General features: G+C 51.6%; 2 protein-coding genes across 3 annotated transcripts in view; one reads left to right on the top strand and one right to left on the bottom strand.

Moving 5' to 3' along the window:
- Positions 1-23,277, top strand: part of LOC127568664 (uncharacterized) — a 235,837-nt gene that overhangs the window by 128,493 nt on the left and 84,067 nt on the right. The gene's annotated exons all lie outside the window — the stretch shown is intronic.
- Positions 9,086-22,478, bottom strand: LOC127568674 (uncharacterized). Its single transcript, XM_052012696.1, has 2 exons — positions 22,368-22,478; positions 9,086-10,781 (listed from the first exon to the last, which is right to left on the bottom strand). The coding sequence occupies exon 2, from the start codon at positions 10,768-10,770 to the stop codon at positions 9,295-9,297; it is 1,476 nt and encodes a 491-aa protein (XP_051868656.1). The 5' UTR covers positions 10,771-10,781; positions 22,368-22,478; the 3' UTR covers positions 9,086-9,294.

Here is a 23,277-nt window from a genome sequence, read left to right as displayed (position 1 = left end):
CAGACAGTGAGGGGTTTAGATGGGGTGGAGTTTGTTAGGTGTGTTCAAGAAGGGTTCTTGACACAGTATGTAGATAGACCTACAAGAGGAGAGGCTGTGCTTGATTTGATATTGGGAAATGAACCTGGTCAGGTGTCAGATCTCTCAGTGGGTGAACATTTTGGTGATAGTGATCATAATTCTACCTCCTTTACATTAGCACTGGAGAGAGATAGGAACAGACAGGCTAGAAAGGTGTTTACTTGGAGTAAAGGGAATTATGAGGCTCTCAGGCAGGAAATTGGAAGATTAAATTGGGAACAGATGTTCTCTGGGAAAAGTACGGAAGATATGTGGCAAATATTCATGGGATATTTGTGTGGAGCTCTGCATAGACATGTTCCGATGAGACAGGGAGGTCACGAGAGGATACAGGAACCATGATGTACGAAGGCTATAATAAATCTAGTCAAAAGGAAAAGAAAAGCATACAAAAGGTACAGAGAGCTAGGTAATGTTTGAGATCTGGAGGAGTACAAGACTAAAAGGAAGGAACTTAAGAAGGAGATTAGGAGATCCAGAAGGGGTCATGAGAAGGCCTTGGTGGGCAGGATTGAGGAAAACCCCAAGGCGTTCTACAAGTATGTGAATAGTAAGAGGATAAGATGTGAAAGGATAGGGCCTAGCAAGTGCAGCAGTGGGAAAGTGTGTATGGATCCGGAAGAAATAGCAGAGGTACTTAATGAATACTTTACGTCAGTATTCACCACGGAAAAGATCTGGGGGATTGTAGTGGGGACTTGCAGCAGGCTGAAAAGCTTGAGCATGTAGATATTAGAAAAGTGGTGGTGCTGAAACTTTTGGAAAGCATCAAGTTGGATAAGTTGCTGGGACCAGATGAGATGTACCCCAGGCTGCTGTGGGAGGTGAGGGAGGAGATTGCGGAGCCTCTGACGATGATTTTTACATCATTGATGGAGATGGGAGAGGTTCCGGAAGATTGGAGGGTTACGGATGTCGTTCCCTTATTCAAGAAGGGGAGTAGGGATAGCCCAGGAAATTATAGACCGATGAGTCTTACCTCAGTGGTTGCTAAGCTGATGGAGAAGGTCCTGAGAGGCAGGATTTATGAACATTTGGAGAGGTATAATATGATTAGGAATAGTCAGCATGGCTTTGTTAAGGGCAGGTCCTGCCTTACGAGCCTGACTGAATTTTTTGAGGATGTGACTAAGCACATCGATGAAGGGAGAGCAGTAGACGTAGTGTATATGGATTTCAGCAAGGCATTTGATAAGGTACCCCATGCGAGGCTTATGAAGAAAGTAAGGAGATATGGGATCCAAGGGGACATTGCAGTGTGGATCCAGAACTGGCTTGGCCCACAGAAGGCAAAGAGTGGTTGTTGACGGGTCATATTCTGAGTGGAGGTCGGTGACCAGTGGTGTAACTCAGGGATCTGTACTGGGACCCTTGCTCTTTGTGATTTTTATAAGCGACCTGGATGAGGAAGTGGAGGGGTGGGTTAGTAAGTTTGCAGATGACACAAAGCTTGGGGGTGTTGTGGACAGTTTGGAGGGCTGTCAGAGGTTATAGAGGGACATAAATAGGATGCAGAGTTGAGCAGAGAAGTGGCAGATGCGGTTCAACCCAGATAAGTGTGAAGTGGTTCATTTTGGTAGGTCAAATATGTTGGTGGAATATAGTATTAATGGTAGGACTCTTGGCAGTGTGGAGGATCAGAGGGATCTTGGGGTCCGAGTCCATAGGACACTCAAAGCGGCTGTGCAGGTTAACTCTGTGGTTAAGAAGGCATATGGTGTATTGTCCTTCATCAATCGTGGAATTGAATTTAGGAGTCGAGAGGTATTGTTGCAGCTATATAGGTCCCTGGTCAGACCCCACTTGGAGTACTGTGCTCAGTTCTGGTCACCTCACTACAGGAAGGATGTGGAAGCCATAGAGAGGGTGCAGAGGAGATTTACAAGGATGCTGCCTGGAATGTGGAGCATGCCTTATGAAAGCAGGTTGAGTGAACTCGGCCTTTTCTCCTTGGAGAGACAGAGGATGAGGGGGGACCTGATAGAGGTATATAAGATGATGAGAGGTATTGATCGGGTGGATAGTCAGAGGCTTTTCCCCAGGGCTGAAATGTTGGCCACAAGAGGACACAGGTTTAAGGTGCTGGGGAGTAGATATAGAGGAGATGTCAGGTGTAAGTTTTTTACTCAGAGAGTGGTGAGTGTGTGGAATGGGCTGCCGGCAACAGTGGTGGAGGCGGATACGATAGGGTCCTTTAAGAGACTGTTAGATAGGTACATGGAGCTGAGTAAAATAGAGGGCTATGGGTAAGCCTAGTAATTTCTAGGGTAGGGACATGTTCGGCACAGCTTTGTGGGCTGAAGGGCCTGAATTGTGGTGTAGGTTTTCTATGTTTCACTGTACCTTGGTATGTGTGACAATAATAAACCAATTTACAACTTAAACACACGCTTGAATCACCTGGGCATAGAAGGCTACAGACAAAGTGCACCTGAACAGGATCAGTGTAGATTAGTGGGCATGGTGGCGATGGGCTGAAGGGCATGTTTCTGTGCTGTCGGACTGCAAGGTACACACCGGTTTCCACCACCCTCAACCTCAGGCCAGTTACCTCCCCTTTCTTCCTCTGTGTGAAACGCCACTGTCCGTCTCCGCCTCAGTGCAGATCTGACTGACTGCATCATCTTCCTTGTGCTCCAGCCTCAGTCACCTCTCCATCCCTCTCACCTCCTTCAGCTGCCTTTGACCAAGCTGTAACTTCTGCCTGTGCCCAACAAAGATGCTGTGCTGTTGCTCGGAGTGAGATAGAATATATTTTAGAGGTAAGCCTAGTAATTTCTAAGGTAGGGACATGTTCGGCATAACTTTGTGGGCCGAAGGGCCTGAAGTGTGCTGTAGGTTTTCTATGTTCTATGTTTATTCCTTCTACCAATGTGCATGACCGTACACCTCCCTGCGCTGTGTTCCATCTGCCACTTCTTTGCCCATTCTCCCAACCTGTCCAAGTCCTTCTGCAGACTCCCTGCTTCCTCAACACTACCTACCCCTCCACCTATCTTTGTATCATCCACAAACTTGGTCTTGATACACTCACTGTCACTAAAGAGGTAGTGATGAGCAAACTAGTGGGCCTAAAGGTAGTCAAGTTCCCTGGTCCTGATGGGATGCATCCCAGGGTACTGAAAGAAATGGCAGAAGTTATAGTAGAGGCGTTTGTGATAATTTACCAAAACCTCTGCACTCTGGGCAGGTCCCGGGGGATTGGAAGACAGGGATTGTCATGCCACTGTTTAACAAAGGATTTAAGCAATAGGCACGTAACTATAGGCCAGTTAGCTTAACGTCTGTAGTTGGGAAAATGCTTGAAGCTATCATTAAGGAAGAAATAGCGAGACATCTGGATAGAATTGGTTCCATCAGGCAGACACAGCATGGATTCAGGAAGGGCACATCCTGTTTGACAAACTTACTGGAGTTCTTTGAGGATATAATGAGCGCAGTGGATAGAGGAGAACAGGTGGGTGTTGTGTACTTGGATTTCCATGAGGCATTCGATAAGGTGCTGCATAAAAGACTTATCCATAAGATAAGGATGCCTGGAGTTGGGGGTAATGTATTAGCATGGATAGAGGATCGGTTAACCAACAGAAGGCAGAGAGTTGGGGTAAATGGGTGTTTTTCTGGTTGGCGATCAGTGGTGAGCAGGGTGCCACAGGGGTTGGTGCTGGGCCCACAACTGTTCACGATATACATTAACGACATTAACGATTTGGAAGAGGGGACCGAGTGTAGCGTATCTAAGTTTGCTGATGACACTAAATTGAGTGGAAAAACAAATTGTGCAGAGGATGCGGAGAGTCTGCAGAGAAATAGAGATAGGTTCAGTGAGTGGGCAAGGGTCTGGCAGATGGAGTACAATGTTGGTAAATACGAGGTCATCCACTTTAGAAGGAAAAATGGAAGATCAGATTATCATTTAAATGGTGAAAGATTGCAGCATGCTGTTGTGCAGAGGGACTTGGGAGAGCTTGTGCATGAATCGCAAAAGGTTGGTTTGCAGGTGCAACAGGTTATCAAAAAGGCGAATGAAATGTTGGCCATTGCTGGAGGGATTGACTTTCAGAGCAGGGAGGTTATGCTGCAACTGTACAACTGAGGCCGTACCTGGAGTACTATGTGCAGTTCTGGTCTTACTTGAGGAAAGATATACTGGCTCTGGAGGCGGTGCAGAGGAGGTTCACCAGGTTGATTCCGGAGATGAGGGTGTTGGCCTATGAGGAGAGATTGAGTCGCCTGGGACTATACTCGCTGGAATTCGGAAGAATGAGAGAGGATCTTATAGAAACATATAACTTATGAAAGAGCTGGATAAGATAGAGGCAGGAAGGTTGTTTCCACTGGTAAGTGGAAGGACGGCAGTCACGGGAGTGTAGCGGTTAGTGTTACACTATCACAGCGCCAGTGACCCGGGTTCAATTCCCGCCGCTGTCTGTAAGGAGTTTGTACGTTCTCCCCGTGTCTGCATAGTTTTCCTCCTGGTGCCCTGTTTTCCTCCCACATTCCAAAGACGTATGGGTTAGGAAGTTGTGGGCGTGCTATGTTGGCGCCGGAAGCATGACGACACCTGCGGGCTGCCCCCAGAACAGTCTACGCAGAAGATGCATTTCACTGTGTGTTTCGATGTACATGTGACTAATAAAGAGATCTCTTATCTTATAGGTGAGACTAGAACTTGGGGACATAGCCTGAAGATTCAGGGGAGTAGATTTAGGACGGAGATGAGGAGAAACTGCTTTTCCCAGAGAGGAGTGAATCTGTGGAATTCTCTGCCCAGGGAAGCAGTAGAAGCTGCCTTATTAAATATATTTAAGACACAGTTGGATAGATTTTTGCACAGTAAGGGTTGTGGGGAAAAGGCAGGTAGGTGGATCTGAGTCCACGGCAGATCAGCCATGATCTTATTGAATGGCGGAGCAGGCTCGACGGGCCAGATGGCCGACTCCTGCTCCTATTTCTTCTGTTCTCATGTTGTAATGTGGGCAAGTGGGATTAGTGTAGATGGGTAAAAAGGTCGGTATGGACGTGGTGGGCCGAAGGGCCTGTTTGTGTTCTGTACAGAACTCTCTGCTTACCATGTGAGCAGTTTGTCCTGCCGCTCCACAAGTATCCGTGTGAAAGTTATGGACTTGTTTCAGTCTGATCAGTATTGACATTCACAACACTCCTCCAAGATGTCTGTGCGGGGTCTGGCTCTCCGTACAACCCAGCCCATCTGTGGCACGTGTCCCAATAATAAGCCAGTCTATTTATCGATGGGCCAGTTCCCAGCTGCTGCTGACTCCAGGATGCCAACGTACAGACTTGTTCAGCCACGGCTGGTTTGCTGCACATGGTTATCTTTGCTGATACATTGCATGCTGTAATCTCACTTGTTGGTTATTTCCACAGACAATGTCTACTGACTTATCACAAGGACAGGCTGTAGGTTGTGTAATGTGGAGTCGGGGAGGCTGCTGCTTTGGAGTACAAGGTTGAGGTGGTGGTGCATGTTGGTCCTAATGACCTGGGTCGAAGGAAGGATAAGGTCCTGCGCAGTGAGTTCAGGAGTGAGAGAACCTAAAAAGCAGGACCTCAAGGGTAGTAATCTCTGGATTACTCCCTGTGCCACATGCCAGTGAGGGTAGAAACAGAAAGATAGCTCAGATGAACAGAAACAAAATGCTGGAGGAAATCAGCAGGTCAGGCAGCATCTATAGAGGGAAATGAACAGTCAACCTTTCAGGCCGAGGCCCTTCATCAGGACTGGAAAGGAAGAAGGCAGAAGGTATTCATCGACTATTCATTTCCCTCCACAGATGCTGCCTGACCTGCTGAGTTCCTCCAGCATTGCTCCAGATTCCAACACCTACAGTCTCTGTTGTAGCTCCGATGAATGCGTGGCTGAGGAGCTAGTGCAGGGGGCAGGAATTCAAGTTCTTGGATCATTGGGATCTCTTCTGGGGTGGGGGTGACTTGTACCTGAATTAGAGGAGACCAAAATCCTGGCTGGAGGATTCACTAGTGCTACTCAGGAGGGTTTAAACTAGAGTGCTAGGGAGTGGGATCCTGAGCAGTAGAGTAGCTGATGAGTAATCAGGAGATAATACTGTTGCCAGTGAGAGCAAATTTAGTCGTCAGGATAGACAGGAGCACAGTCAAGGGGGAGGAAAGACCATTGGCTAAAACTGCATTTATTTCAATGCAAGAGGCTTGACAGGTAAGGTGGATGAACTCAGGGTGTGGATTGGATCTGGGGACTGGGATATCAAAGCCATAACAGAAACATGGCTGAGGGAAGGGCAGGACTGGCAGCTCAATGTTCCATGATACAGATGCTACAGGCATTACAGAGGTAAGGGAAGAGGGAGAGTTGCCTTCTTGATGAAAGGGGATATAACAAGATAAGATTCTTTATTAGTCACGTGTACATCGAAACACACAGTGAAATGCATCTTTTGCGTGGAGTGCTCTGGGGGCAGCCCGCAAGTGTTGCCACGCTTCCGGTGCCAACATAGCATGCCCACAACTTCCTAACCCATACGTCTTTGGAATGTGGGAGGAAACCAGAGCACCTGGAGGAAACCCACGCAGACACGGGGAGAACGTACAAACTCCTTACAGACAGCGGCCGGAATTGAACCCAGGTCGCTGGCGCTGTAATAGCGTTACGCTAACCGCTATACAACCGTGCCTAATGTGGTGCCATTGTTTAAAAAGGGGAGAGAAACAAGCCAGGAAACTACAGGCTAGTGAGTCTGACATCGGTAGTGGGTAAATTGCTGGATGGGATTCTGAGGGACAGGATCTATCAACATTTGGAGACAGAGTCTGATTCGGGACAGTCAGCACGTCTTTGTGCGTGGGAAGTCAAGTCTGACAAATCTCTTGGAGTTCTTCGAGGAGGTAACCAAGAGGGTAGATGAGGGTAGGGGATGTCGTCTATATGGACTTTAGCAAGGCGTTTGACAAGGTCCCTCATGGCAGGCTAGTCTGGAAGGTTAGATCACATGGGATCCAGAGGGAGATAGCAGACTGGATTCACAACTGGCTCAGTGGCAGGAAGCAGAGGGTGCTGGTCGAGGGTTGTTTCTCAGACTGGAGGCCTGTGTCTAGTGGTGTGCCACAGGACTCGGTGCTGGGACCTTTGTTCTTTGTAATTTATATAAAGGACTTGGATGTGAATGTACAAGGCACGGTTAGTAAGTTTGTGCATGATACTGAAATAGGTGGTGTGGATAGTGTAGAAGGTTATGAAAAATTACAGAGGGATCTTGATCAGCTGGGTATGTGGGCTGAGGATTGGCAAAAGGATTTCAATCCAGATAAATGTAAGGTATTAGATTTCGGGAGATCAAACCAGGGTAGGATTTATACAGTGAATGGTAGGGCCCTGGGGAGTGTTATGGATCAGTGTGACCTCGGAGTGCAAGTGCATAGTTTGCTGAAAGTGACATTACAGGTAGATAGGGTGGTGAAGAAGGCGTTTGGCACGCTGGCCTTCATCAGTCAGGGCACTGAGAAATGGAGTTGGGAAGTTATGTTGCAATTATATAAGATGTTGGTTATGCCGCACTTAGAGTACTGTGCACAGTTTTGGTTGCCCTGTTTGGAAAAGATGTTATTAAACTAGAAAGAGTACAGAAAAGTTTTACCAGGATGTTGCCTAGACTTGGGATCCTGAGTTACAAGGAGAGGTTGCATAGACTAGGACTTTATTCCCTGGAATGTAGGAGATCAAGAAGTGACCCGACAGAGGTATGTATACAAGATCATGAGGGGCATAGACAGGGTGAAACACACAGTCTTTTTCCCAGGGAGGGGGTGCTAAAAACAAGAAGGCAAAGGTTTAAGATCAGAGGCGAGAGATTTAAAAGGGACATCAGGGGCAGCTTCTTCACACAAAGGGTGGTGTGTGTTTGGAATGAGCTGCCAGAAATAGTGGTTGAGGCAGGTACATCAGCAACGTTTAAAAGCCATCTGGATAAGTTCGTGGATAGGAGAGGTTAGAGAGCTATGGGCTAAACGTGGGCAGATGGGACCGGCGTAGATGGCATCATGATTGACACGGACAAGGTGGGCCGAAGGTGCAGTACCATTCCAAGACTGTATGAGTTCACCGGTCAGACAAAGGTCAGCTGTTTCACTGTGTAAATTCACACTCGGGGCATTGGCAGGTGTCAAAAAGTGTTTGCTCTGTAAGATGTGCATTGCAAAACTATGGAAAAATGGCAGAAACACTCAGCAGGTCAGCCAGGAGCATCTGTGATATGGTGAGACCAGGGTTGCTGTGGTGATAAATTGTTGATGAAGGTCATAGAGGCACACAAGAACATCCGTCCCTGGGAGGTCCACCCCTGGGATGTCCGTCCCTGGGAGGTCTACACAGGAAGGTCCATCCCTGAGAGGTCCGTCCCTGGGAGGTCCACCCCTGCCTCACCCCTCCTTCCTCACCCCTCCCTTAGCCCCTCTCACCTCACCCCACCCCTCCTTTGTCCCATCTTCTTCACGCCCTCCTCCACCACCCCCTCTCCCTGTCTCTCATCCCCTCCTTCACCCCACCCCTTCCCTCCACCTCTCCTGCCCTTCCTGTACCTGCTTCTCCAGTCTCTGCCCCTTGGTGTCCCTGCTGCACGGTGACCCTGCCCCACGGTGACCCTGCCCCTCCAGTCCCTGCCCCTCCAGTCCCTGCCCCTCGGTGACCCTGCCCCTCGGTGCCCCATCCACCAGCTCTTTGCCCCTCCCCAGGGTGCTCCAGCCCAAGGCAGGTTGTCCACACATGGGTGTCACAGCCACTCGTGGGATGGGTGCTCACCTCCTGCCCCTGTCCCATCCCCTACTTTAACGTAGGATGGGTTTGCCCCACCTCACGCCTGCTGAGACTCAGGGTCCGAGCTGCTGAGCCGAGTAGAGTGTGTCAGTGAGGAGTGGGGGAGTGGCTCAGGGATGGTGCGGGACCTGTGCTGGGTTTTCGGGGCGCCGGTCACACCACAGGCACCTCAGGACAAAGTGACTCCAGAGAAGCAGAACAGATTCGACAGCTTTATTGTCAGCAGGTTCAGAGGGTGAGGGTCAGTAGGTGTTACCCTCATCAGAGGGTCGGGGAGAGGTACAGTGGGTGTCAGGAGGCTCGGGGAGCTGCAGCCCGTTCTTCTGCCATGATTAAGGTGTTCTGGAGCTGCTTCCATGTGGAGTTCCCTAAGTACAGCCTAGCTCCCACACCCACCCTCCCCTCCCTCACCCCCTGGGGCCAAGCTGAGCTGCCAGTTTCCCAAGGGCGTGACTTCCCTGCAACAGTTCCTCCTCAAATGCCTCCTGAACCTTCCTTGCCCGCTGATGGACCTCTTCTTCTGCTCTCTGACAATTCATCTTGATGGTCTTCAACTTGTAGTCAATGCCTTCCTGGACCAGGACCTCACCCAGATCCTTCAGTGGACCCTGCAAGCTCTTATCATAAATCTCCACAAAGGTTCCTGACATGGTCCCGAGGAGGGTCACGATGGTGCCTGCCTGGGACACTTGGTCTTGGAACACAATCGCCTGGGTACTAGCTCCATCCTTCCCACCACCCACCCTCTCAAACATCTTCTGGCAATCTCCCATTAGTTTGGGGATCAGGTGAATGAAGTTGATGGCCTGGGACCAGTTGGCTCTGATGCTCCCCAGCAGCTCCAGGTCTTTAGACATCAGCAGTAGTGTCGAGCTGATGTCCTGCTCCTGCGTCCGCTGGGCAGTTAAATTCTCTGACAACTGCGCACTCTGTTTCCTCAGATCTTCCATCTCTCGGAGACACTGCTTGTACTTCTGTCCAGCTTGATCCATCTGAGATTGGACCTCCTCGATCTTCTGTGAGGCCTTCTTTTCCACATCATCCAGGAAGGCACTGAGCGCAGAACTGGAATCCTTATTTCTCAGGGCAGAGATCTCGCTGATGATGAACTTGACCCCTTTCCCGAGCTCGGAGACCAGGACTGTTGGGTTAATCACACTGCCCAGAAGGTCCAGCACCTGGGGTAAATGCTCCCGCAATTCCCTCAGCCCTTCCTCACACAGGGTGTCAGTGAAGGCCCGTGACTTGACATCATTCAGTGCATCCATGAGCTTCTCCCTCTCCAGGGAAACCTGGGACCACTCCTCCTCCAGAGCTTTCTTCTCTTCCTCGACTGACTGGATGCCCTGCCGTGTTTTACCCAGGGCTGCCTGCACTTCCTGGAGCTGTGCCTGGCTGCAGCACTGGGACGCTGCACACCTCTCCAGTAGCTCGGAGAGCTGCTTGTTGAGGGAGGAGAGGGTCTCCTCCACACACCCTGCAGCAGCCCTGCACTCCTTAGTGCAGTTCTGAATGAGCTTCAGCTTCTGAGGAAGGCGTGTGTCCACGCCGAACCCCTCCCTCACCTTCTTCAAGAGGACAGGCATGTCCTGACAATTGCACTGGATCTTGAAGATGTTGTTACGGATATCTTGGAACAATCTTGGAGCCTGTAGACAAATGTCCAGCAGGCTTCCTTGGAATGACCCTGGATTCTTGGGGTCTGGGTTGAGAGGAACATCCTTCCCGCTCTTGGCCTGACGCACCAGGTCAGCGAGAATGGCGATGGAGCTGGACATTGGTGTCAGGAACATCTCCCAGTTGATCCGGGCCTGAACCATCAGACTGAAGCTCTCTGACACTGGTCCAGTGACCAGAGGAACCTGGCACTGGCTGCCCGACATGTTGGCACCTCCTGCAATCAGAATCAGTTGTTGCAATGTCCCCCACACCGAGAGTAGCTCAGCTTCAGCAGAGAGCACATCCGCACAGCACGGGGCAGGGGTCAGACCGCGGGGCAGGGGTCAGTCCGTGCCACACAGGGCAGGGGTCAGTCCACACAGCGCGGGACAGGGGTCAGTCCACACAGAACAGGACAGGGGTCAGCTTACCTAGCACGGGACAGGGGTCAGTCCACACAGTGCGGGACAGGGGTCAGCTTACCTAGCGTGGGACAGGGGTCAGTCCTCACCGCACGGGACACCTGCAGTCAGAATCACATTGCAGCTGCAAATGTCAAAAGCTGCAGGAGTTGGAAAGTGGGAGGTGCTGGAAAGTCACACTGGGTCAGGCAGTGTCTGTGGAGGGAGGAACTGTCAACTGCTCAGACCCTTCATCAGGACTGGGAAAGAGAGAGATGTAAGTTAGTGTTGGGGAGGGGGAGAAGATGGGGGTGGGATGTGTGGAACAAAGGTGGGGGAGTTAACACACTGACGTCCAGGTCTGTGGAACGTTGAGGTGCAGGCAGCTGGAACAGTCAGGAAAAACTCAGCTGAGGTGAGTAAACGGAGAAGTGAGCAGGTCAGCCAGTAGGTTTAACTTGCTGCTGATTGCCGTAGCCGGTGCTCACTCCCAGGGTCCCCACAACACCAACACCTTTCAATGTCTCACCACTGCCAAAACACTGTCATTTTTTAACCAGAGCCCATGACTTGTTTCCCATTGGTCGGATTGGGAGTGGGATGGGGAATAAGTGATGGGGAACGGGAAGCTCAGGATCGCTCCTGTGGACTGACCCTGGTGTTCCACAAACCAATGTCCCAGTCTGTGTTTGGTTTCTCCAGAGTAGGGGAGACCGCAGTCTGCTTCACTGGGAAGGACTGACTGTGTCCCCGGATGGTGGGGAGAAGCAGTGAAAGGGCCACCTGTCAGTGGACTCCACCGCTTCATATATGTTTAATTTCAGTTTTTCTTGTGAATGCTGCTTTCCTGATGCTCAGTGCCTGTGGTGCTGCTGCAAGTAGGTTTTTCACTGCCCCTGTGCACACATGGACTTCTGCAGACGGCAATAGACTCCACTTTGACAGTGAGCTTTTGAATTTTAACAGATCTTGGAGGCACCATGACCATTTATGTTGAAGTTATACAAGATGCTGGTGAGGCCAAGTTTGGAGCATTGTGTGCAGTTCTGGTCACCTACCTACAGAGAAGATATCAATAAGCTTTAAAAAGTGCAGAGAAAATTTACAAGGATGTTGCCAGGACTTGAGGACCTGAGTTATAGAACACTACAGCACAGTACAGGCTGTTCGGCCTACAATGTTGTGCCGACATCTTATCCTGCTCTAAGATTTATCTAACCCTTCCCTCCCACATAGCCCCCCATTTCTCTATCATTTATGTGTCTATCCACGAGTCTCTTAAATGTCCCTAAGGTATCTGCCCCCACAACCTCTGCCGGCAGTGCGTTCCACACACCCACCACTCTCTGTGTAAAAATAACTTGCCCCTGACATCCCCCTTATACCTTCCTCCAATCACTTTAAAATTATGTCCCCTCATGTTAGCCATTGTCACCCTGGGAAAAAGTCTCTGACTGTCCACTCGATCTATGCCTCTTATCATCTTGTACACCTCTATCAAGTCACATGCCCTAGCATATCAGCCTGTTATATGCCATCCTCACAAATATTAAGGTCTCTCTCTCTCTCTCTGGTCAACACTGAAGCAAAGTATTCATTAAGGATCTCCCCTACCTCCTCTGACTCCAGGCACATAGAACAGAGAACATAGAACAATTACAGCACAATTCAGGCCCTTCAGCCCACAAACCTGTGCTGAACATGTCCCTACACTAGAAATTACTAGGCTTACCCATAGCCCTCTATTTTACTCAGCTCCATCTACCGATCTAACAGTCTCTTAAAAGACCCTATCGTATCCGCCTCCACCACCGTTGCCGGCAGCCCATTCCACACACTCACCACTCTCTGAGTAAAAAACTTACCCCTGATGTCTCCTCTATATCTACTCCCCAGCACCTTAAACCTATGTTCTCTTGTGGCCACCAATTCAGCCCTGGGGAAAAGCCTCTGACTATCTACCTGATCAATACCTCTCATCATCTTATACACCTCAATCAGGTCCCCCCTCATCCTCCGTCTCTCCAAGGAGAAAAGGCTGAGTTCCCTCAACCTGCTTTCATAAGGCATGCTCCGCATTCCAGGCAGCATCCTTGTAAATCTCCTCTACACCCTCTCTATGGCTTCCACATCTTTCCTGTAGTGAGGGGACCAGAACTGAGCACAGTACTCCAAGTGGGGTCTGACCAGGGACCTATATAGCTGCAACAATACCTCTCGGCTCCTAAATTCAATTCCACGATTGATGAAGGACAATACACCATATGCCTTCTTAACCACAGAGTCAACCTGTGCAGCCGCTTTGAGCGTCCTATGGACTCCGACCCCAAGATCCCTCTGATCCTCCACACTGCCAAGAGTCCTACCATTAAGACTATATTCCACCAACATATTTGACCTACCAAAATGAACCACTTCACACTTACCTGGGTTGAACTGCATCTGCCACTTCTCAGCCCAGCTTTGCATCCTATCTATGTCCCGCTGTAACCTCTGACAACTCTCCAAACTGTCCACAACACCTCCAACCTTTGTGTCATCAGCAAACATACTAACCCACCCCTCCACTTCCTCATCCAGGTCATTTATAAAAATCACAAAGAGTAAGGGACCCAGTACAGATCCCCGAGGTACACCACTGGTCACCGACCTCCACTCAGAATACGACCCTTCAACAACCACGGTTTGCCTTCTGTGGGCCAGCCAGTTCTGGATCCACACTGCAATGTCCCCTTGGATCCCATGTCTCCTCACCTTCTCCGTAAGCCTTGCATGGGGTACCTTATCAAACGCTTTGCTGAAATCCATATACACTACATCTACTGCTCTCCCTTCATCAATGTGGTTAGTCACATCCTCAAAAAATTCAATCAGGTTCGTAAGGCAGGACCTGCCCTTGACAAAGCCATGCTGACTATTCCTAATCATATTATACCTCTCCAAATGTTCATAAATCCTGCCTCTCAGGATCTTCTCCATCAGCTTACCAACCACTGAGGTAAGACTCACCGGCTGATAATTCCCTGGGCTATCTCTACTTCCTTTCTTGAATAAGGGAACAACATCCACAACCCTCCAATCTTCCGGAACCTCTCTTGTCTCCTTCGACAATGCAAAGATCATTGTCAGAGGCTTCGCAATCTCCTCCCTCACCTCCCACGGCAGCCTGGGGTACATCTCATCCGGTCCCGGCAACTTATCCAACTTGATGCTTTCCAAAAGTTTTAGCAACTCCTCTCACCTGATATCTACATGCTCAAGCTTTTCAGCCCGCTGCAAGTCCCCACTACAATCCCCCAGATCTTTCCCGTGGTGAATACTGACGTAAAGTATTCATTAAGTACCTCCGCTATTTCTTCCGGATCCATACACACTTTCCCACTGCTGCACTTGATAGGCCCTATCCTTTCGCATCTTATCCTCTTACTCTTCACATACTTGTAGAACGCCTTGGGGTTTTCCTCAATCCTGCCCACCAAGGCCTTCTCATGTCCCCTTCTGGCTCTCCTAATTTCCTTCTTAAGCTCCTTCCTGTAAGCCTTGTACTCCTCCAGATCTCTAACATTACCTAGCTCTCTGAACCTTTTGTAAGCTTTTCTTTTCCTTTTGACTAGATTTATTTCAACCTTTGTACACCACGGTTCCTGTATCCTCTCGTGACTCCCCTATCTCATTGGAACATGCCTATGCAGAGCTCCACACAAATATCCCCTGAATATTTGCTACATTTCTTCTGTACTTTTCCCAGAGAACATCTGTTCCCAATTTAAGCTTCCAATTTCCTGCCTGAGAGCCTCATAATTCCCTTTACTCCAAGTAAACACCTTTCTAGTCTGTCTGTTCCTATCTCTCTCCAGTGCTAATGTAAAGGAGATAGAATTATGATCACTATCACCAAAATGTTCACCCACTGAGAGATCTGACACCTGACCAGGTTCATTTCCCAATATCAAATCAAGCGCAGCCTCTCCTCTTGTAGGTCTATCCACATACTGTGTCAAGAATCCTTCCTGAACACACTTAACAAACTTCACCCCATTTAAAGCCCTCACTGTATGTAGATGCCAATCGATGTTTGGGAAATTAAAATCCCCCATCACAACAACTCTGTTATTCTCACACCTTTCCAGGGTCTGTTTTCCTATCTGCTCCTCAATATCCCTGTTACTATTGGGCGGTCTATAAAAAAGCACTTGAAACAACCATTCCAGCCCCGGAGCCATCCAAGTCTCTGTAATTGCCACTACATCATATCTCCAAGTATTTATCCAAGCTCTAAGCTCATCTGCCTTGTTCACAATACTCCTTGCGTTAAAATAAACACATCTCAAGCCTGTCTGAGCACGTCCCTTCTCTATCACCTGCCTGTCCTCCCTCTCATACCGTCTGCAAGCTTTCTCTATTTGAGAGCCAAACACCTCTTCCCCAGTCTCTCCAGTACAGATCCCACCCCCCAACAATTCTAGTTTAAACTCTCCCCAGTAGCCTGAGCAAACCTCCCCGCCAGGATATTGGTCCCCCTGGGAGTCAACTGCAACCCGTCCTCTTTGAACAGGTCATACCTGCCCCAAAAGAGGCCCCAATGATCTAGAAATCTGAGTCCCTGTTCCTTACTCCAATCCCTCAGCCACGCATTGAACTTCCTCCTCATTCTGTTCCTATACCCACTAACACAGGCAGTAATCCAGAAATTGCTACCTTTGAGGTCCTGCTTCTCAATGTCCTCTAAACAACCTCCATATTTCCGCTGTGCACTTCCCCAAGAACATCTGTTCCCAAATTACGCTCCCAAGTTCCTGCGACAAAGCATCATAATTTCCCCTCCCCTAATTAAATACTTTCCCATACCGTCTGCTCCTATCCCTCTCCAAGGCAAGGGTAAAGGTCAGGGAGTTGTGGTCACTTGTCTCTGAAATGCTCGCCAACCGAGAGATCTGACACCTGACCAGACTCATTGCCTAGTACCAGATCCAGAATGGCCTCTCCTCTAGTCACAAAGGGAAAGGTTGAATAGGTTGGGACTTTATACCCTGGAGTGCAGGAGAATGAGTGGATATCCTTTCGAGGTGTACAAAATTACGAGGGGTATAGATAGGGTGAATGCATGCAGGCATTTTCCTCTCAGGTTGGGTGAGACTAGAACTAGAGGTCATAGGTTTAGGGTGAAAGGTGAAATATTTAAGGGGAACCTGAGGGGGATCTTCTTCACTCAGAGGGTGGTGCGAGTGTGGAACGAGCTGCCAGCAGAAATGGTGGATGTGGGTTCAACTGTAACACTTATAAGAGAAGTTTGGATAGGTCCATGGATGGGAGGGGTTTGGAGGGATATGGTCCGGGTGCAGGTAGATGGAGTAGGCAGAAGATAAGGTCGGAATGGACTGGATGGGCCGAAGGGCCTGTTTCTGTGCTGTGGTGCTCTGTGACTCTATGACACAAGAGAGTAGAGATGCTGGAATCTGGAGCAACAAACGAGCTGCTGGACGGACTCAAGAATTGAGAGAAGTAGCTGATGATGCCTCGGAACATATCTGTGTCACAACAGAGGAGGTGCTGGCTGTCGAAAGGCAAGTCATGGTGGATAAACCTCCAGGGCCTGACTATGTACATCCTGGGACATTGTGGGCCCTGGCAGAGATACTTGCATCATCGTTAGCCTGGGGTGAGGTGCCAGAAGACTGGAGGGTGGCTGATGTTGTGGACACTCAAGGAAGGGACAGTAGCTGGAACGTGGTGCAACAACCAAAGTGCTGGAGAAACTCAGAGGGTCAGGCAGCATGTGTGGAGGGAAGTGGACAGTGACTGCTGCTGCCTGACCCCCTGACTTCCTCCAGCACTTTGAGGCCAATGTTGAGCCTTTACTTAAGAAAGTCTGCAAGGACAAGCCAGGGAACTACAGGCTGGTGAGCCCGACATCAGCGGTGGAGAAAGTTACTGGAGGGGATTCTGAGCGATAGGATCTACCTGCATTAGGAAAGGCGAGTGGTTGATTAGGGAGTCAGCATGACTTTGTGTGTGGGAGGTCATGATTCATGAATTTGAGTTTTTTGAAGAGGGAACAGAGAAGATTGATTGAGGGCAGGGCGCTAGACGTGGTCTACATGGATTTAGGAAGGCCTTTGACAAGGTCTCGCATGGTAGGTTAGTCTGGAAGGTTAGATCTCATGGGATCCAAGGTGTGGTAGCCACAACTGGATACAAAGGAGACACCAGAGACTGGAACCTGGAGCAATCAATCAGCTGGAGGAACTCAGCGGGTCGAGCAGCGTCCATGGGGTGGAAAGGAGCTGTCGATGTTTCAGGTCGAAACCCTGCATCAGGACCGAGAGAGGAGAGGGGAGGGGGCTGGTATAGAGAGGAGGGGGAGGGGTGTCAGGAGTCCGAGGTGATTGGTGGATGGAGGAGGGGTGTAAGATGACGGGCAGGTAGGGGAGGGGAGTGGGGGTGGGGCTGGGAGACGGTGGCAGGTGGATAGATGGAGGCAGAGGGAGTGAGGTAGTGGGAGGGGAGGGTGGGGGGGAGGCGGCTGCTGGAGGGAGACAAGCAGGAACACAAGGGGCTGCCAGTGCTGGAGGTGAGAATGGGAACCATTAGGGGAGAGGAGTATGGCAGATGGAACCAGACCCAGATGGGGGAGGGACCCTGTGGGTGAACCGTGTGTGTCATGAGTGGATCCGACCAGCAGAGGGACAGAGACGGGTGAGGGGGGGGGCTGAGGGGGTGGTTTGAGGGAACGTGGACAAAAATGGGAGGACAGGAGGAGAGAGAGGGGGAAGGGGAAAACCCACCCGAGGGGAGGGTTACCCGAAATTGGAAACCTCAGTGATACCATTGGGCTGTAGACTCCCCGGGGGAATGGGAGGTGTTCCTCCAGCTTGTGTTGGGCCTCACCCTGGCAGTGGGCAAGGCCGAGGATGGACAGGTCAGTGTGGGAATGGGAAGGGTAAAATACACATGTAACGGGGAGCTCGGGATGGTCGTTGTGGACCGGGTGTAGATGATCTGCGAGAGGTCGCAGAGTCTGCGCTTGGTCTCACCGATGTAGAGGAGGCCACATCGGGAACTACTACCACTGTGTCCCAGCTCCACCCTGCTCACCTCCCCTACACTTAGAGTGTTGTGGGCAGTTCTGGTCACCCAGCTACAGGACGGATGTGATTCAGCTGAAAAGGGTGTGGAAAAGTTTCACAAGGGTGTTACTGGGACTGGAGTGGTTGAGTTATACGGAGAGACTGGTCAGGCTGGGACTGTTCTCCCTGGAGCCAAGGAGGCCCAGGGGTGACCTTATAGAGGTTTATAAAATCATGAGGGGCAGAGATAAGGTGGAAGGTCACAGTGTCACCTTACACCCCTCCTCCATCCACCAATCACCTCGGACTCCTGTCTCACCACTCCCCCTCTCTCTATACCGGCCTCCTCCCATTCCACTCTGTCCTGATGCAGGGTCTCGATCCGAAACGCTGACAATGCCTTTCCCGCCACAGATGTTGCTCAACCCACTGTTCCTCCAGCAGATTGTTGCAAAGCTGGCTGGGTGGAAGGAGGCAGAGGATGGTCACATCGGAGATCTGTGACCAGTGGTGTGCCGCAGGGATCGGGGCTGGGTCCACTGCCGTTTGTCACCTATGTTAACGAGTTGGATGAGAATGTGGGTGGTATGGTCAGTAAGTCCACAGGTGACACCAGAATCAGTGGTGTGGTGATGGTGAAGAAGGTCAACCAATGTCACAGCAAGATCTGCTGGGAAAGTGGGCCAAGGAATGGCTGATGGAGTTTAACCCAGCCACATGTGAGGTGTTGCATTTTGATAAGATAAACCAGGGCAGGACTTGTACGGTAAATGGTAGAGCCCTGGGCAGTGTTGTAGAACAGAGAGACCCAGGGGTACAGGTACACAGTTCCATGAACGTGGCGACACAGGTAGACTGGGGGGTGAAGAAGGTGTTTGGCACGCTGGCCTTCAGTCAGGGCACTGAGTACAGGAGTTGGGACGTTATGTTGCAGTTGTACAAGTCGTTGGTGGGACCACACTTGGAGCACTGTGTGCAGTTCCGGTCACCCTGCTGTAGGAAGGATATGGTGAAGCTGGAGAGGGGGCAGAACAGATTGACAAGGACATTGCTGGGACTGGAGGGCTTGAGTTATACGGAGAGACTGGACAGGCCGGGACTGTTCTCTCTGGAGCGAAGGAGGCTGAGGGGTGAGCTTATGGAGGTTTATAAAATCGTGAGGGGCACAGAAAAGGTGGATGGTCATGGTCTCTTCCCCAGGGTAGGGGAGTCTGAAATAGGTTTAAGGTGAGAGGGGAATGTGAAGGGAAGCTTCTTCACACACAGGGTGGTGGGTGTGTGGAACGAGCTGCCAGAGGAAGTGGGAGAGGCGGGTACAGTTACAACGTTTAAAAGACATTTGGACAGGTCCATGGTTAGGAAAGGTTTAGAGGGATATGAGCAAAGGCAGATTTAGATCAGTGTGGATACAGGTGGAGAAGTGGCAGATGGAGTTTAATCTGGGCAAGTGTGAGGTGCTGCACTTGGGGAGATCTGGCATAAAGGGAGAGCACGGTTAATGGCGCAGTGTTGATGATCAGAGGGATCTCAGGGTGCAGGTAGATGGCTTCCTGAAAGTGGCCACACAGGTTATAGGGTGGTGAGGACATGGCATGCTCACCTTCATTAGTTGAGGCACTGAGTTCAGGAGCCGGGGAGTGACCCTCCCCTTCTCCCCATGTGGCCTACTGGATCATCCCCCAAGAATGTCATCTCATCCTCCCTTCTAAAAAAGGCAGCGCCCCCCCTCGCTCTGTCCCACCCGTAGCATCTGTGTCCTGGAACATTGAGCTGCCAGTCCTGCCCTTCTCTCAGTCATGGTTCTGTTATGGCTTTGATATCCCAGTCCCCAGAGCCAATCCACACCCTGAGTTCATCCACTTTACCTGTTAAGCCATTGAAATAAATGCACTTGAACTGGGTCTTCCTTCCCCTGCCCCTGGTTATCCTGGTCACTGAACTTGCTCTCACTGGCTTTATCCCATGACTTGCTCCTGCTCAGAGTCCCACCCCTGCCAATCTAGAGAGGGTGGACAAGCTGGGGCTGTTGTCTCTGGAGCGACAAAGGCTGAGGGGAGATTTGACAGAAGTTTATAAAATTATGCGAGGCATAGATAAACAGCTAGTATCTTTTTCCCAGGATTGAAGTGTCTAGTACTAGAGGGCATGTATTTAAGGTGTGAGGGGGAACGTACAAAGGATATGTGTGGGGCAGGTTTTTTACACAGAGAGTGGAGGGGGCCTGGAATGCACTGCCAGGGGCGGTGGTGGAGGCAGATAGCACAGGAACGTTTAAGAGACACTTGGATAGGCACATGGATGTGCAGGGATATGATCAATGTGCGGGGAAGAGGGATTAGATTAATTAGGAGTCATTGGATTAATTAGTTCAGCACAACGTGATGGGCCGAAGGGCCTGTCCTGTGCTGCTGGGCAAATGGAGTCAGGAGGGGGAGGGAAGGGAGGAGGCTGGGGGGTGATTGGTGGAGACAGCAGGTGGGCCGTAGAGGGTGGAGTGTGATAGGAAAGGAAGGTGGTGAGTGGAACCAGATTAGGGAGGTGGGGGGGGGGGGCAGATGGGAGACGTGGGGGGTGGGGACCCAGTGGGAGGGGTGTGTGGGTGAGGGGCAGACAGAGAGGGTGGGGAAGGGAGGGTAGAGTGAAGGGTGCTGGTAGCTGGGTGTTGGCTTGGAGAGAAAGGTGTGGGTGTGTGTCAGTGTGTGTGTGTGTGTATGTGTGTGAGTCAGTGTGTGTGAGTGTGTGTGTGTGTGTGTGAGTGTGTGTGTGTGTGAGTCAGTGTGTGTGAGTGTGAGTGTGTGTGTGAGTGTGAGTGTGTGTGTGTGAGTCAGTGTGTGTGAGTGTGAGTGTGTGTGAGTGTGAGTGTGTGTGTGTGTGAGTCAGTGTGTGTGAGTGTGAGTGTGTGAGTGTGTGTGTGTGTGTGTGTGTGTGTGTGTGTGTGTGTGTGTGTGTGTGAGGGGATGGGGGGGGGCAGGTTACCAGAAGTTGGAGAACGCAATGTTCCTGCTGTCGGGGGTGCAGACTCCCCGGGGGGAAGGTGAGGGGCTGCTCCTCCAGGTTGTGCTGGGCCTCACCCTGGCAGTGGAGGAGGCCAAGGACAGAGGGGTTGTGGGTGGGACTGGGGAGGGGATCTAAAATGGCTGGTAACCGGGGGCTTCAGACGGTTATTCCTCTCCCCACAGCAACCTGTTCATCCTCGACCACTGCCAGGGTGAGGCCCAACACACTCGAGGAACAGCCCCTCACATTCTGCCTGGGTAGCCTGAGCCAGGATTCTCTGGAGGCTCTCTGGTTACTGCTGATTTAGACATACAGATGTTAATCACCAGGGCATGAGGACAGATTTCCCGATGTGTCTCGTGTGTGTGTCCAGCAGAGCCGGGTTAGCACACAGCAATGTGGCGAGCAGCAAACTCTGTAAACAGGATGTGTGCTGGGTCTGAGTACAGTGCGTGTGTCCACAGTGGTCAGTCCGTACTTTGCTATGTGTCTCCGGGTCACTGACTGAGTGGTCGGACCAGTTAGTGCCTTGCTGGCACAGGGAGACCAGGACAGCTGGCGCAGGTCACTTGGGTAGATTGTGAGGTTAAGAGTCCATCTTATTGTACTTGGGAACCGTTCAATAGTCTTTTAACAGCAGGATAGAAGCTGTCCCTGAGCCTGGTGGTACGTGCTTTCAGGCTTTTGTATCGTCTGCCAGATGGGAGGGGGGAGAAGAGAGAGTGTCCGGGTTGGGTGGGGTCTTTGATTATGCTGGCTGCTTTACCGAGGCAGTGAGAAGTGTAAACAGAGTCCATGGAGGGGAGGCTGGTTTCCGTGATGTGTTGTCACCACCTACCCAGCACCCCCCTCCCAGCACCCCCCTCCCAGCACCCAGCACCCAGCACCCAGCACCCACCTCCCAGCACCCACCTCCCAGCACCCAGCACCCACCTCCCAGCACCCAGCACCCACCTCCCAGCACCCAGCACCCCCCTCCCAGCACCCAGCAACCCCCTCCCAGCACCCAGCACCCAGCACTCCCCTCCCAGCACCCAGCACCCCCCTCCCAGCACCCAGCACTCCCCTCCCAGCACCCAGCACCCCCCTCCCAGCACCCACCTCCCAGCACCCAGCACCCACCTCCCAGCACCCAGCACCCACCTCCCAGCACCCAGCACCCCCTCCCAGCACCCAGCACCCACCTCCCAGCACCCAGCAACCCCCTCCCAGCACCCAGCACCCAGCACTCCCCTCCCAGCACCCAGCACTCCCCTCCCAGCACCCAGCACCCCCCTCCCAGCACCCAGCACTCCCCTCCCAGCACCCAGCACCCCCCTCCCAGCACCCAGCACCCACCAACCAGTCCACACTCACTCCCACTGTACAGTCTCACTCCTGTCGCTCGTTGGATCCGGGAATCCTGTGCCGGGCCACTGGTCCTCTCCGCCCCTCCCAGTCTGCCGGGAAGCAGTGGCAGCTCCAGCAGCAATCTCCAACAGAACCAAATCCTGGCCTGGAGTCCTCCCAGTGTCCTGGATCTGGAGCTGAAGGCACCTCCCTGGGGTGGGAGCCGGGAGCAGGGCGATCCCAACGCTGCCTGGAGTGGGGCGGGGGCAGGGGGTGGGAGAGGGTGTGGTGGGACGAAAGTGGGGGTGGAGGTGGGGGGGGTTGGAGAGAGTGGGGAGGGGGAAGAGGGAGAGAGTTTGAGGAAGGGATGGGGAGGGGGGAGGAGGAGATTGGGGAGGTGGTGGGGGAGGGGTGGAGGAATGTGGGGGTTTGGGGAAAGGGGTGGGGAGGGGGTGGGGATGGGGGTGGGGAGAATGAGGGGGAGGGTGGGGATGGGAGGGGGAGTGGGAGGGGGTGGGGGTAGGAGGAGGAGGAGGGTGAAGGGGTAGGGAAAGTTTGGGGGAGGGTGAGGGGATGGGGGTGGGAGGGGGAGTGGGAGGGGGTGGGGGTAGGAGGAGGAGGAGGGTGAAGGGGTAGGGAAAGTTTGGGGGAGGGGAAGGGGGTAGGGAGTCTGTCGGTCAGAATCCTGGTGTTGGGACCCAGGCCGATGCTCAGAGTGCAGAGGGTGTCTCCCGGCGGATCTGCCGCGGACACAGAGACAGATCCATCTGTCCCCTCCGTCGTGGGATTTGGGGCAGTCACTAACCTGCGGCGCTGGCACAGGACCTTTGGCCCATCAAATCCCTGCCGACCATAAAGCAATGTTGTTCACTGCCCTCTATCTGTAGCCACCCCACCCTCGGTGATTCACCTGTCTGTAATGGGGAAAAAGTTTCCT

The sequence above is a fragment of the Pristis pectinata genome, chromosome 3, assembly GCF_009764475.1.
Source record: "Pristis pectinata isolate sPriPec2 chromosome 3, sPriPec2.1.pri, whole genome shotgun sequence".
In the NCBI taxonomy this organism is placed as follows: domain Eukaryota; kingdom Metazoa; phylum Chordata; class Chondrichthyes; order Rhinopristiformes; family Pristidae; genus Pristis; species Pristis pectinata.
Note: the sequence above shows the minus strand (reverse complement) of the source record. Positions and strands in the feature narration are given on the sequence as shown.

Bases quoted from the DNA above. Each gene is read 5' to 3' on its own strand.
- LOC127568674 (XM_052012696.1), bottom strand. From the start codon at position 10,770: ATGTCGGGCAGCCAGTGCCAGGTTCCTCTGGTCACTGGACCAGTGTCA.